Source organism: Microcebus murinus, chromosome 9 (genome assembly GCF_040939455.1).
Source record: "Microcebus murinus isolate Inina chromosome 9, M.murinus_Inina_mat1.0, whole genome shotgun sequence".
Classification (NCBI taxonomy): domain Eukaryota; kingdom Metazoa; phylum Chordata; class Mammalia; order Primates; family Cheirogaleidae; genus Microcebus; species Microcebus murinus.
In genome coordinates, this window is record NC_134112.1 from 13,358,230 (window position 1) to 13,374,775 (window position 16,546).

Genomic DNA, 16,546 nt, shown 5'->3' on the forward strand with positions numbered 1-16,546 from the left:
GTAATCAATCATCTATGGGTGCTGAAACCTTAAGATGAAGGGTAGACGGAGGACTTTACAATGGAGGGATCAGGCTGATATCAACTGAGCTCATTGATGAAACTTAAAAAAATGGATTAATCAGCTACACTGTGCCTTCAGAGGAGGTGCAACAGGGAGTACACAGCATGACCTATGAAGTAACCTTGTCTAAAATAATTAATAAATAAATAAATCCAAATCTAATCACTCCTTCAGATGTAAATATCAGTTTCCTGGAAATATGGGGCATAAAGTCATAAGTCAAACAATACCACAAAGCAGCAATCAGTCAACTTCAGAATGTGTGACAATCTGTTGAACAAATGTCCTAGTTTCTCTAGTTGATCAAAAGCATGGGCAATGGATTGTATTATTGCTCTATTATTCACTCCGTCTTTCTGTAGGACTATACATGCATGCCTACTGCCCCTTGGCTGGCTGTTTGCTCATGGAACAGAATTTATTCCTGCCCATTGATGTTGGCTGGGGCTTATGACTTGTTTGACTAGTGGCAAGGAAGCAGAAGAGACTCTGCCATGTTCCAACAAAGCTGTGTTGGCTACTCCATCTCCAGCTTTCTTGCCCCTTTACTTCTGCCACAAGAACGTTCTGACACAAATAGCCTGGGAGCCAGAATAAGAAAACATGGAGAGAGGCTGAGCCACTGACAAACTACACACAATGTGCAATATGATACAGAAATTAAAATTTTTAACCTTTTTTGTTGCACCCACTGAGATTTGGGGGTCATTTGTTACCACAACAAAGCAGGTAAATTTAATGTGGAAAAAATGCACAAAAGGAAGAACTGTTAAGGAATAAAAGAAACTTGAGAAATATAACCATTGAAGACATTGTGTGGACCATGATTGGACCTCCAGTCAAACAACTCAAACTGTAAAATGCCACTTTTGAGACAATTAAAGCAATTTGACTAGCATTTGCATGCAACATAAATATTAAGAAGTTGTTGATCTTGTTAAGTGTGAGAACTCATGGATGCACGTATTCTGAGTTAGAGATGTGTACTGAGGTATGCATGGGACAAAGGATACAATGTCTGGATTTGCTTCTCAATATTTCAAGAAAAGAAATTAAAGGGATGGATAAAGCACTCACAAAGTATTGATCATTGCTGGAGCTGGATAATGAGTGCACACATTTTGCCTAACAAATAATTTTTAAATCATAATAAATAAATCAAAAGGCATTCTAGAAACAATGGCAGACAAGAGATAATGGAAATTGTCAGCTGAAAAGAAAATTCCAAAATTTCTGACAGATGTAAAGGGGTCAGACGAGTGGTAGTTCAGACAGTAAGGTTGAGAAAGCTTCATTCTCAAGTGTGTGCGTGTGGCCAGGGGTGGCGGGGTTCTTCTGGAAAAGGCTGTTGACCTTCCTGTCTGGCGAGCACAGCCTGGACTTGACAATAAGGGAGTAAGTGACAGTCTGTATGTAGAGCCACAGGTGATGTCACCACACTCACCCATCCACACATTTACACACAGAATGATCCCTAAAAGAGTATTTACCTTCCAGGTGAAAAATAGTGGGCTTCCTTTCTCTTTAAACAAACAAAATGACACCTGTCTGGGGAAAACTGGGGCAGCTAATGTGGACACTGGTGCCCAAGAGCGAAGTATTCCAAAATGTGGCATCTAGAGTCTTCTAGAGCAATAGCTTGCTCCTCCTGGGTGCACCCTAAAGTAAAGCCTCCCCCCCCCCATGCAATCAGCTCTGCCCACAGAGAAAAACCGAACAGGTCACCATTGCTCCATTCTTAAACGTGAATGGACTACTGAGGATCGCCATACTACTGTGGAAAACCCACAGCATGACAGAGACAAGCACAGGAAAAAATGACACCAGAGAAAACAGAAATAATTAGAGAACAGACGATAATATTTTGGAAAAAGAAAAACTTTCCATGAACATTTTCAAAGAGATTTGAAATAAGATGATGCCAATAAAACAAGAATAGGAACCTATAAACAGGGAAAAATCAGAGGTTAAAAAATAAACAGGACTGTTGTAGATTAAAATGCAATCCCAACTCCCACCCTGCACCATTTATTTTTAAAAAAGGAGAAGAAACAATAAAAAAGATGTATGTAGTCCCCAGCAGAAAGGAAAGAGAAATAGGAGCCTTTCCATCACTGAGATAGTGCAGAAGGCACTTGGGGCACTTAGAAGAGGGAATAAAGCAAAGTGGATGAGAAAAGAGCCATTTGTCTGGGAGGACAGTGCAGCACCGGAGCTTTGTTTAGACCTTCGGTGTTTTCATCATGTCTGCGTTTTCCACCATGTATTTTCAGAATATATGACATGCACATGTGCAGAAACAATTTAATGTGATGCGCGTATTCTAGAAATGTAAAACCAAAGAAGATTCAGCAGCATATGAAGTAAATCCTCAAGTATCTAATAACTCAGCTAGACGTTTATTTTCAGAAACAAAAATCTCAAAGCCTAGTAGTCTCTATCAATTGTCAGCTCTTGGTGTATATAGGTTAAGATCCAAAAAAGAAAACCAACCAACCAACCAAACAAACAAACAAAAAAACTACTAAGGCTCTTTCACAGTGAAGTAACTTCTCTGCCTAGAAGAAGTTCCTGTCATTTTGGTTCCACAAGTTTGGACTATGTGGTTTTCGGATGGGAACTATGTTTGAAATGTTTGTAAAAAGAAGAGGTTTATGTGTTGAGAAAAATTCTACTCACATACACTCCCTGCTCAATGAGTACACATTAATGACCTGTGGTACGTTATTGAAAAAACTAAAAAATATGTCAAAATTACTTTTACACAGGTTAAATCTAAAAAAAGGCTTGTCAAAATGGTCAGAACCCATTTGCTAATGATTTTGGGGAAAATATCTAATGATGAACCTTGAAATCATATGTAATTGTCGGCAACCACACAGGTACACATTTGGGTATAGCAGGAAAGATATTTTTAGGAAGCTCTTGCTAAATTGTTTATTATATTTCATCTAAAGAAAGTTTGAAGTTTTGATTACAAGCCATATTTTGAAAGAAACTTTTTCATCTGAGCACATTCTTTTGCTGAAGGAAGTTTCAAAGAGGGTTAAAGTGAACAATACACAAAAGGGAGATATTCCTTTAAAAACATACAGCCAAGTAGATCCCAACTTTAAATCTTTTTTAACTTTGTCCAGGCTCTAAGTAAAAGAGGTAAAAAGTGAAAAAAAAAAGTGTATATTGAAAAAGAGAAAAAGCTTTTATGAATTCTAGGGAATGGTACTGTCACACACAAAAAAGGAATGGCTGATCCCAGGGGAAATTAGAAGGCTGACTATGTGGAATCCTGGAATGGCTCCAGGCTGCACCGATCCCTCCAGGAGCCGTGGCTGCACAGACAGTGTCTGTTCACAGTGGGAACTGTGGCACTGAGAAACATTTGTCAAGTGTGGCAGCCCTGGGAGGGATGCACACATACAAATTCATTCAGTGTGGTGATTGGCTAACACGCCTCAAAGGGCTTTACCAACCCCACCTTCTCCATGGGATGGAGACAACCCATGTGGAATTCAGAGAACCTCTGATTTACAGTGGTGAAGCTTTCCTTCCTTCTAAAATACAGCTCTAAGATGCTAGAAGGAAAGAAGCCAAATTAAATGCTTTCCCTACATGGACTTCTAAGTCATGGGTGGCACTGGCACCTTTAGTTATGTCTTTGACTTGGTGTAGACACAAACTTCCCTTTCCTTTAATCTATTTAAAGACTTTCTAGAAACTTCAGCATGCCTAGCCTGTATATTCCCTGGTATTATCTTTCTGTTCTTTCTACAGAATCAATTGACAGACAGCTGTAAGAGTGTTGGTTTGAGAGCAGTGTTTAAGAGTTTGGGTCCTGGAGCCAGACTTCCTAAATACAAATGACAGCTCCAGCACGCGCAGCTCTATGACCTTAGGAAAATTACCTAAACAATCTAATCCTCAATTTGCCCATCTGAGAAATGGGGATGAAGACCGTGCCAACCTTACAGAGTTATTATGAGGATTAATTGAGATAGTCTCTACAAAGTTAGAAATTTTGTAGAAATTCTACAAAAGAAATTCTACAAAGAAATTCTCCTGCCCAGAGGCATTGTGGCTGAAAGCAACAAGAAACAGTAACTCAAAGTGGCTAAAACAATAAGTAAGTGTATGTTTCATGTAAGTTGAAATCCAGAAAAGCAGGCTTCCAACACGGTATAATTGACAATTTGATGGGTTGTCAAAGACCCTGTTTTTTTTCCCCACTCCTGTATGCTATTCTTGGCATTGATTTCATCCCAAAGCTGCTTCCTGGCTTGGTCACATCATAGCTGGCCATGGACAACATTCTGGCCACTCATGGCATTATTTCTCATTCATATTCAGTAAGAAAGGGCGAGGCAAACTTTCCCAGAACCTTTCCAGTAGGTTTCCCTCATCCCTTGGGCCAAAATGAGGTCACATACCCATGCTAAAATAATCACTGCAAGGAAAATTGGAACAATTTGACTGTCATAGGTTTGTCTTTGGAGAAGAAATAGATATAGGGAAAGATCATTTAAATACCCAGTAAAGATTAGCTTTTATTAGTATTATTGTCCACATTATGATTACCTCACAGTCTTCTAGGAAACTTTTCCAAAGATACAACTGGTTATTGCCTGAAAGGTATTGAAATGATGAATACATTTTCTTTTTTGTGCGTGTCACTTTAGATTGATTTCTAGTGGCTGCTTAAAGTGGTACTTAAGGAGCCAGGGCTCCACCTATATTGTGGACAGGAGGTAAAATGAGCAGTTACAGGAATTGGCCTGGAATAAAAAACATGGCTTCATATATGCCATGGGTAGAACTGAACAACTGGGTGCTATTCCATTTACATTCTTTCTTTCTGCCCCTTTTTAAACTTTAAGCAATGTGGAACCATCTCTAACACGTCCTCAAGACTTTCAGACTAAATCCAGAAGTGCCTCTTCACCATGAAAGAATGAATTTAAAAGAATAGCTAGTCTTTCATATTTCTGAGAGGGTGAGTTATCTCAACAGTCCTATCCAACAACTATTTACTTAGCACTAACTCATTTTCTATTTTTTGCCAGGTGTTAAGCAGAATACAAAAGAAATGTAAGACACAAACTGTACACTTCAGAAATTTCCAATCTATCTCAGAAATAAAATCTGTGAACAGTAAAGTGTTAAATGGGAGAAAAGGCAATCTAGAATTCAGGGTCCAAGGAAATTGCTATAGCCATTTTAATTGGCCATGACTAAACTGACCAGGGAGAATCCCATAATTAACTACAGTGCTGTTTTGCAGATTGGCATATGGGCTCAGCCTAAATATATAATAGGGACTGATACTTTCCATGGAGCAGGCAGACAGATGGCCTCAGAGTTTTTCAGACTTAGCGTCAATTTCTCCCATGTGCTAACCGTAACCACTACCATGACCTTGTACAAATATATTCTTCCAGAGAAGATGAATCTTGAAGCCTGATGAGGTGGTAAGCTTCTAGAGCACTAAAAGTGTGGTAGAGGTTTCTCGGGCTCCTGCTCCATCTTCCAGCACAACTCTTAGGACTTACAGCTGAACATTATTGAGCTGATCTAAGTGGCTCAGTACCCTTGGCCCTAGAGAATATACTATGTAGAGAATACATTGAATATCACAAATTCTTACATGCTCAAATCAGTACTATATGTTTATAAGTCATTTAGAACATCTCAGGCTGATTAAAATTTAGAGTGACAACAACAACAGTTACTCACCAACTTAATCCAAGCACTGAATAGGCAAGAAGGGACATGATATAAAGCTAGAGAGAAAATATCTATGGCTTATAGACATTTATAATATGGTTAAGTTAATACAACATAGAACAAAATGCATAAAGCAGCATACAAGACTACTGCCTCTCATCTAGGTCCTTACTGTCTCACGGTCAGATTACGACAGTTGGTTCTCTGAGATCCAGTCCTTCTTCATTGCAGTTTACTCTATACACAACCATCAGGGCCTTCCCAATGCACAGCTGTAAGAGCGTCACTTCCTTGGTGGAAAACCTACAACGACATCACAGCACCTACGGAAAAAGTACTCTCTTTGACCTTCAAGACTCCCAACTATCCCTGAAATCTGCTTCTTCCCAGTCTTCCAATATATTGCCAATATAGTAGCCCTCTTTCACTACTCAAATGCTCTTTAACTAAATTTGTTTACTTAATGTTTCTATTTCCAAATATGCTAATGTCTTTCCTGCCTCTATGGCTTGCTCACCCCTACATGTAATACTCTTCCTGCCTCCACTTTTGTAGGTTTTAATTTTCTTTGAAGATGAAGGCTTATTTCCTACATAATTACTTTGCTAAATGTACCAGATTATAGAGTTTTCCCATCTCTGAACTCCAGTAGCCCTGGCATCTCTTATGTAGTAGCATGAGTTATTATACATCAAGTTTGTGTAAGTGTTTTGCCTCTCCAGCTTGGTTTTAAGTTTCTTGATGCTGAGTTCCTTGTCCTAATCCTAAGGAATTAACAGCTAAGCAAACACAAGATCTTCAACAATGCTGTCAATGGCAAAATGAAGTCAGGTGTAAGTGTTAAGCAGACTAAAGGAGTAATCAGTTATAATCAGAATAGATGGAGTGAATTTTAAAAAGGCTTACTAGACAGCTGGATTTGAGAGAAAGAACAGGCATGACAGAAGATGAAAAGGAGAGGAAGCAAGAGGGGCGTGGGGGTTAAATTGGTAGCTGTGGACATGGAAAAGAATGTGGACGTGGAATGGGTGGACCTGGGAGCCTGGCCATGTCCTGATAGTGCAGTAAAATCAACAAACCAGTGCAGAAGTCTGGTTGCCAGATGCCCTTCCCGTTGCATATCTTCTAGGTGTAACTTGCTTAGGTCTATAGAGTTGACAATTAGGGCCAAGAAAAAGTTGTCGTCTAGGCTTAAATTCTATCTATGACCTTTAAGTGTTTTTTTCTATTCAATTCTTTAAAATATCATTTCCTTTGACTGGGTAATTTTTTCCAGTGGTAAGCTTGGTGAGTTTTTTTGGTTCTCACTTTAACCTTGTTAGAACAATTGGACAGGATTGCAAATGTTGACTAATGTTTTGCACATGCATTTGTCCTCTTTTTCATGTCCTCATATCCCTCACAAAAGCTCCACATTGTAGAGAAGACACTGCGACTTCCAGGTCTGCAGATTTTCCAGGGGATAGGAGACTTCTAGTACATGCTGATCAAGGGGTCTGCTGGTTTCTGTTGAGGCTGCAGCTGCAACCCACTTAGCCTGCCCTGACCTGAGACCCCTCATGCTCGACAGTTCTGCCTCCATTGGCCTAGCTCTTCCCCAGAGCAGACATCTGCGGAGTGTATAGACCAAAGAGAAGACCTTCCAGGGAATGTATGGATTATCCCACTTTACAGTTGTTAAATTTGTAAACACTCTAGTTCCCTAAAGTTCGGAATTCCCAGACACCCGACAGGGGTACTGTTAATTCCTTATTTAAAGTATTTTTCTCCTTTAAATGCCATTGTTCAAAACATTGTCCATCAATTTTATCTCACTTTATGACATTCTCTGTGTATCCACAGTATGAGAGAATCCTAGAATGGAAGAACTCAAAATAAGGATCTCAGAAATTACCTTGCCAGAGCTCTACCTAACTCTACAGGGAAAACCACGGCCCCAGAGGAGGATGTGGCCTGGCCAGTGTCACTTGGACAAGTTACAGTTTTCTGATTATATCAAGAACTAAGATCTTTCTTGTAATTTGATTTATGCCCTTAATGTAACCGCAAATGTGGAGAACAATTAATGAGGAGAAGAGCCCCCATTAACTAGAATGTCTTACTCCCTCCACTTTAGAAATATACTTATTGCAAGTAGTCAAAACAAGAATTTCACAAGAAGTCAAAATAAGAATTTACTTCAAAAAACCATTTGTGGTCTTTATCCATCACGTTCCTCCATTAAACTTATATAATGTGAAAAGAAAAAAAAAAATAGAAGTGACCAGTCAGGCACCTGTTCTTCCACCTCAAGGATTAGCTTCCTCTAGAATACTGCTCCTCAATAGCAGCACTATGGACATTTCAGGTTGAGTAAGTTTTTGTGGTGGGGGCTGTACTGTGCATTGTGGGATATTTATTAGTATCCCTGGACTCTAATCACTAGGCACCAGAAGCAAAGCCCCTCTGTGCTTCCACCACTGTGTTTCCCCCAGATATGAAAACCAAAAAATATCCCTAGACTTTGCCAAATGTCCTACAAGGAAAAAATTCATCACTGTCATCCCAGAGAAGGCTTACAGCATAGAGGTTATTCTGAGAGGTCCTTGTTACATTTTCTCACTACTATTAATATTTGTGCTCCACACCCTCCACCACCAGCTCTACTACCATTACTGCTGTAATTTCTATCCTGAGAATTTCTATCCCAGAGAGATTAACATACAGCAGATGACACTGCCCCTCACAATGCCTACACACAAGGCTTGACAGACTGGAGATAATGGAAAGACATTAATAGCAGGGGGTAAGGCTCACTGCAGGCTAGGGTGCTCTCTGAGGGCTGCCTACCACAGAAACCACTCAGGAAGTTGAACTCTTCCTAAGTTTAAACCCTTCCCAGATAGGAAAGAGACTATTTCCAATCATAAGCATCCTCAGTTCTATCTGAGGATGGAAAACCATTTGCATCTGGTGCTAATGTTGAGCTTGAGGTGCTGCATCATTAAAATAATTCAACGTTCTCCATTCCTTAAGTGGCAGTTCATTTTAAAAGGCCAATTCATCTTAGAAAAACTTTCAACCAAAGTAGTTTTTGGTTGCCTTCATTCAATAAAAAATTAATTAATAAGCCATAACATATTATTTTTTATTTTAGTCAGCCACAATTCCATGAAAGCTACTCATCAAATTACAATGATCAAATATTCATTGAAGTCTTTCAGAGTTAAGCATTTAAATATGTATTGTTATATAACAAGCTATCAAAATGTAATGGATTAAAACAACATCAAGTTATGCTGGAATTTAGATTAGAAATTTGGTCCAGGTTCAGCTGGGCAGTTCTTCTCTGTGTGGCATTGGCTGGAGTCACCCACTTAGTTGTACTCACTTGGTGGTTGAGCAGGGCTGAAGATCCAATATGTCATGTCTGACATATTGGTGCTCCCCCAAGCGCTCCTCTCCCTCTCTGCATGGCTGGCTTGGGCTTTCTCAGAGGATGATAGTCAGACTTCTAGCATGGTAGTTGATTTCCAAGAGCAAAAGAGAGAGGTGCCAGACCTCTTAAAGGCTTGGCCTAGAATTGGCACATATAAAATATATCCAGATAGATAGATATAGAAATAAACATAGGTGTGTGCGTGTGTGTAAACACATGTATTTCCTCCCTAGTCTTCTGAGAGGACCTAGTAGTGGTGACACTTCAGTAACAATGAGCACATCTAGCATCCAGATTTTGGTTTCTAAATACCACTCTGTAGTAACTGGAACAAGGGACTTCTGGAGAAAGGACCAATTGCAGGGCTATGGCAGGAAAAATACAACATGATTCTAAACCTCTTGTATTCACAGAAAGTTAAGAAAAGTGCTCATAGAAATGTAGAAGCTTATTGAAAGGATATAGTCATTTTGAAAAAGCCTCCAGTAGCCAAATCTGTGAAAATTTGAGCAAAACCTAATGGCTACAATGGATTATAACCATAAGATAAAATAAATATCCATTGATCCATAGTGATATAAACAAATAATTGAATAAATAAATTGAGAAGAAGAAACAACTCTCACAATAGAATTTTAGTCAATCAATTTAGAAATAATAAAAATAGAAGCAGAACATCAAATAATTATTTAAGGCAAGAATCCTGGATAGATGCTAGAATTAGTGGGCAAAAGTATAATAAAAATCAGAATATTTGTATCATTTCAGTGGTATTCTAGGAAATGTCTTCCTCAAAAGATAACACATTCTAATCCCTGGAGCCTGTAAATGTTATTTTATATGGCAAAAACTTTAAAGGTATAATTAAATTAAGGATCTTGAGACAAGGAGATTATTTTGGATCGTCTGGGTGGGCCTTAAATGGAAACACAAGTTTCCTTTTAAGCATAGGAGCAGAGGGAGATTTTATGGCACACAGGAGATTAAGTAATCGAAAGGAAGAAAGCAGAGTCAGAAAGAGGAGATGTTACACCACAAGCTTTGAAGATGGAGAAATGGCCATGGGCAAGGAATAAAAGAATGCAACTTGAGATGCTGGAAGATGTGAGAAAGGGGATTCATTTCTAGAGCCTCCAGAGGGAGCACAGACCTGTGGCACTTTTATTTCAGTTCAGTGATGCCAAATTTGGACTTCTGGCTTCCAGGACTGTGAGACAATAAAGTTGTTTTAAGCCACCAAGTTTGTGTTAATTTTTTTTTTACAGGAGCCAAAGGAAACTAATACAGTCTGAAAACATTGTCTCATGATATACTTATTAATTCCTAAAACAAACAAAAAACCCCAGCAATTTTATGGAGAAGAACTTAGAAGATATCACCTTAACCAAATGATCAAAGTTAAAATCACCAGTAATACATATTAACATCATGTACCTCCTGCCATGATATACTGAGAGGATCCAAAATCACCTCTGAAATTTCTTGCCAAAAATATACAACCTTGATCTAATAACAAGAGCACTTCAGATAAAACCAAATTAAGGAACATTCTACAAAATAACTGCATTATGCCCTTCAAAAGTGTATAAGCCAAGCACAGAAAGACAAATGTTCTCATTCATACGTGGGAGCTAACTATTAAAAACCATTGATCCCATGGAGACAGAACAGAGTGATGGTTACCAGAGACTGGGAAACGTAGCAGAGAGCAGGGTATAAAGTGGGAATGGTTAATAGATGCAAAAATATAGTTAGGTAATTACACAGAATGAACAATATTTGATAGCACAACAAAATGACTATAATTAACAATAAGTTAGGATATACTTTAAAATAACTAAAAGAGTGCAATTGGAACGTTTCTAACACAGAGAAATGATAAAAATGCCTGCGATGATAAATACCTCAGTTACCCTGATTGGATTAATTCACATTGTATGCCTATATCAAAACATCACATGTACCCTATGAAGACAACTATGATGTACACAGAATAATTAAAAAATTAAAAAATAAATAAAAATTTAAAAATACAATATTTAAAATTTTTTAAATTAAAAAATACATTCACATGCGATAATATCAACATGGTAATTTTTAAGGTATTTTTATCTTTAGGAGGTTACATATGGATATGTTTCTAGATGAAAAGATACAATGTTTGAGATTTGCTTCAAAATATTGCAGGAGACAAAGGCTAAGAGAAGAGAAGGTATAGATGAAATAAGATTTGTGATAGGTTAATAACAGTTGAAGCTGGGTGGTGGGTTGAGCACACTTTTTTATGTTTGAAAATTTTCATACTAAAATATTTTCTTTGTTTCTTTTAAGAAAAGTATAAAGGTCATAAAACAAAGAAATTGGAGAACTGACCCAGACTGGAGAAGACTAAGAAAAAAATGATAATTAAATGTGGTATGCAATTCTAGAATTAATCCTTGACCAGAAAAAGGAAATTAGAAGAAATATTCATTTTGTACTGCTGGATAATCCAAGCTTAAAAGAACACCCATTTATCAGCTCACAGTTCTGTAGGTCAGAAGTCCAGCATGGTGTGACTGGGTTTCCCACTCTGGGTTTCCCAAGACTAAAACCAACATGTTGGCTTGACTCAGTTCTTGTCTGGATGCTCTGAAAATTAATCCACTTCCACACGTATTCAGATTGTTGGCAGAATTCAGCTCCTTGTGGTTGCAGGACTGAGGTCTCTGTTTTCTTGCTGGCTGTTGGCTGGGGGCTGCTCTCAGCTCCTAGAGGTCACCTGAATTCTTGCCATGTGACTCCTTCCAGCAATGAAGACTCCACATGTCTAATCCACCTTATGCTTCCAATCCGTGCCCTCATGTCTCTGATCTCTAGACCCAGATTTAAAGGACTCATGTGATTATGTCATTCCCCCCAGATAATCTCTCTATCTCAAGGTCAATCGATACTGGACCTTAATTACATCTACAAAATCCTTCCACAGCAGCACTTAGTATTTTACTGAATAACTGGGGGACAGTGTGTATACATCAGAGGCTGGGAATCTTGGGGACCACCTTAGAATTCTGCCTATCAAAATAAGACAATTGAATAGAATTTGAATAATGTTTATAGATTAGTAAATAGCATTATATCAATCTTAATTTTCAATTTACATAATTGTACATTGGTATATAAAATGTTAACATTAGCGAAACTGGATAAACAGTACGTGGGACTTCTATGTACTATTTTTGCATTTTTTTGTATATCTAAATTTATTTAAAATAAAAATATTTTAATAAAGAAAGCAAGTCATAAGACCACCTTAGAGTCAAAGGTGGGGGGAGGAATAAAATGCATCTCTTGATGGGAAGAGAGGCAAGTGCACATTGGGAGGGAGGAATTGATGTGACCATCCTTGAAGACTATTACAGACACTATGAGTTAGAAAAAATAAACATCACCAGTTCCTTTCTCATAGAACTTGTAATCTGATGGGTGAGCGAATGTCTATTCAACAGATATTTATTGTGTACCTCCTATAGGGTAGGCACTATAATAACCGTAGATTCAAAGGTGACTAAGTTAACCACAAGTATATTATATAATAGTTTGATGGAGGAGAGCCACAAGTAACCAGGTAATTATAGCTCAATGTGTGATAACTGCTCTGATCATATAAGTACAGGGGACTAAGACAGCTAACAAAAATGCAGAGATCACTTTTAATTGTGCAGATCAGAGAAAATTTCATTCATATGTTCATAGACAAACATAATGATGCACTTACCCTTATGCTCCAATATTTTGAAAACGTTCCAAACAAACCAAAACCAAAATAAGTTATTTGTATGATTCACTACTGTATCTTCTCACTTTGTGGGACTATGTTTTTCATTCAATTTGCTTATAGAGTAGGTGTTTAAGCAAATACATGTTTTCCTCCTAAAACAAGTTTTTTATTTCTACGGGAGTCATATATATCATACTAGAGACATCTCTCATACTTCTTTTCACTTATCCAAGAACTTGAAATTTGATTGGAAATTGGTGTCACTCATTTGCTGACATTTTTTGGGAATTTTGAGAAGTCATAGTTGTCACTGGATTGCCTCTCTGTGTCCTTCAGGTTTCAACAGTGCGTGAGCTGTCGTCTAGCACACTGAATCACGCTCCTCTAAGTGGGCATGTCTAAGTGCTCAAGACCTTCTTGTTTTCCTCAGCAGCGGTCTTTGGAAGAGTTGCTTCTGACTTACTTCGTCAGCAACTTTTGGCTCCATTTAACCTTTTGAAAGAACCAGAAATGGGAGCTTGCATCAGTAAATTTCTATACAGAAAAACCTGCTGGGGTGGGCAGGACCCTTTAAGGTCCTCTCTTGTAGAAGTATATATTCTCAGGACATGTGATATTCCCCTGAAATGGCAGCCTGAGGAGATTTTCCTGTGGGTTCTGTCAATATGTTCACACGAAGCTGAATCTTTTTTTTTTTTTAAGAACATTTGCAAAGGTCAAAATGATGAGATTAGGGTCTCTCTTGCTGCCCCTATGTGTCTTCCCCTTTAACCCCTTGAATATTCCCAAAGTCCTAAGGCCCATGAGTTTTAGGGACACACTCTGAGAAGACTGTCCACAGCAACTATGGCTGAACATTGAACACGGTAGACCAGAGAACAGGTGAGTGTGCCCATGCTGACGTGACACCCTCTTCATGTGGTATGACCATCATCATCATCATTATATAGCATCAAATTTAACACCAATCACAAAACTCACAGAAAGGCTTGCCAGCATTGATGAACTTTATCCATTCTATATTCTAAGAGAGAGAAATATAAATATATTTTATGTTTAGGGAGGGATGTGTCTAAGTGTTGTTCAGCTTATTGGAAGAAGAAAGCAAAGAGGGTGTATTATATACACACGTACATTTCTATATACATAATAAGAGTTCTTACTTTATGAGGGTGAGTCTTGTAAATCTATTTCCATTTTGTGCATGAAATTAAAGGTAATTCCTCCCCTAACTGGGCTTATTCTAGATCTGAGAGCTCAGCTTGCTGAGTTAATAAACCTTCTTCCAGAAATGTACCCACACAGAGACCCACCAATCTACTCATTTCACCTCATGTTACCTGGGTTGTATGAGAGTAGCTGCATAAAACATTGAGTTTTAATCACTATCATTTCTCCGTGGTTTGTCAGTGAGTTCAGTTAATGGATTCACTTAGCAGGTCTAGAGCACCACCTCTGGCCTGCTGGGTTTTCCCGGACTCCAGAAAGCAAAGCTAGGGAACCAGACAAAATGCTCAGAATGTGGGAAACATGGGCTCAGAGATGGAAGCCCAAATCACTGGATATTTCCAGCTCTGTTGTGCTTTTAAGAATGAGCTGCTTTAGTTTTCTACACCCTTCCCCATGGCAAAGCTGGCTGAGAAGGTTCTCAGGGGACCAGGCATGGCCTCCAGCAGTGGACTTGAGGGTTGTAGTACTTCTGCCCTGTGGCCTGTCTCAATGCCATTGCAAGCATGTTTGGCCTGATGAAGGGGCAATCCTAGACTCCTAGTTCTTTGTAAAATCTAAAAACATAAAGCCAAGACTGTCTGGGTGAATGTGTGTTATACATGTTGCCACACCTTGTACGAAGAGGTGCTGTGGAAATTCAAATTTTTCTTTAGCGTTCACAAAGAAGTAAAAGGGGCAGAAAGAAAGATATTTTCCTGTGGCAGTTTTACATGAATTTCTTTACTCTCAACATCTTGGTTGTGTGTTCTGAAGCTGAGTGTCCCGTCTCACCATGAGCACTGGTACAACGTTCTAGACAAAAGGAAGGGGTGCGGGTGAACGGATGAAGGGCAGGAAAACCCTGTTCCTCCAGTCTGTGTGGTCAGGAGCCCATCTAGATGTTCAAGGTTAACTGGAGTTGAACAGATTGTCATGTGGTTAATCTGCAAAGAAAAAGAAAAGGGGGAGGCAAAGGGAGGGGCATGTCAAAGTGTTTTTCAGCCTGTTGGAAGAAAAAAGAAAAGGGGCATGAAGATCAAGTCACCCCATTTAACAGACGGCAAAACCAAGGTAGAGGGGACGGCACGATCTTTCTGGAGAACATTGGATTAAAATGGCCAGGGACAAATTATGAATCACCACCTGGAGGCTAAGTAAATTTGCCTTCTCTAAGAAAGAGGAATAAAATCCAAGGCCCAGCCTAAGTGCTGGAGCAGAATAATCCAGCATCAGCCCTCCCCACCCCTTCTCTGATGAAAGCTCTGCTGTAACCACAGCAAGACTTTGGCTGCTTGGCTCCAGTACTTGTGACTGGGATGGGGTCTAACTCTGCTCTGTATTCCATTTTATTTATTTTAGGTTTTTATCTTCAAACCGGGGTCACGTGGCAGAGAGATAATAGGCCCCAGGGCTCTGCCACAGCCTACGGTGGCATTCGGAGCCCTCTTTCATTTCTTTCCCTGGCTTTCAAGGGAGAAGTGGCAGCTAGTTATTAAAGAATAGCCTCGCTCAGAGATAAAGTCAAGATTGCTGGTGGAGGTGAAGTCTTGGCCAGAATTGCCACCAGCTATCTTCCAAATCGCTGAGCAAGTGCTATTTTTCTGAAGATCACTCAGAGGTTTTAGCCTTCATGCTTGTGTAACGTGGGTCTGTAACTCTGTGTGTGGAGAGAGAGAGAGAGAGAGAGAGAGAGAGAGAGAGAGAGAAGAAGAAGAGGAGGAGGAGATGAGGAGGAAGAAAAGGAGGAGGAGGAGGAGGAAGAAAATCAAAGGAGAAGAGGAAAAAGGATCATTACTATAGAGAAAGAGAGGGAGGAAAGGAGGTTCAAAGAATCGGGGGAAAATAAAGAAAGGGAGAAAATGAAGTAACCAGAAGAAAAGGGAGAAAGAAAGAAGCAAAAAGGGAATAGCCATGGGGCAGCAACTGGTCACAATGTAGTGGTTTTCCTGTCCTGTCCCTTTAACCCTAAGGTCTTAATGAACAGTAAAAAAAAGAACTATTTCTCATGAAAAATTGAGGTGACTAAAATCTGTTATCTGGGCAGTGTTTGAGCTCTTTCCGGTGCCTGCCCGTCCCTCTTGGCACCACGTGTCGGGCACGGCTTCCAGTCTTCAGAGCAAATGTGCCCTTGGCTCTGCCTCTGCTGGGTGTGCTCTCTGCTTCCCTTCCCCGTTCCTGCTAGCTACATTTACCCATCCTGACTCCTCCAAACCTCTCCTTTTTTGTCCTCATTTTCCCCAGTGTGTGAAATAAATGCATTAGTGCAAATATACTTGCCTTCATTTGTCTATAATGCTTCAACCTCGTGAAGCGATACTGCAAGACATATATTTGAATGGGTGTTGGGGAAACACGTCTACTGGAGTTGCTTATGCTCC

General features: G+C 39.3%; 1 protein-coding gene across 1 annotated transcript in view; it reads right to left on the reverse strand.

The window, feature by feature from the left end:
* Positions 1–14,477: 14,477 nt before the first annotated feature.
* SUGCT (succinyl-CoA:glutarate-CoA transferase) overlaps positions 14,478–16,546 on the reverse strand; it is a 684,028-nt gene continuing 681,959 nt past the window's right edge. Inside the window, exon 14 of the mRNA XM_076006291.1 lies at positions 14,478–15,112. Coding sequence (XP_075862406.1) covers positions 15,108–15,112 — 5 coding nt within the window. The 3' untranslated portion in view covers positions 14,478–15,107. The remainder of the gene's footprint in view (positions 15,113–16,546) is intronic.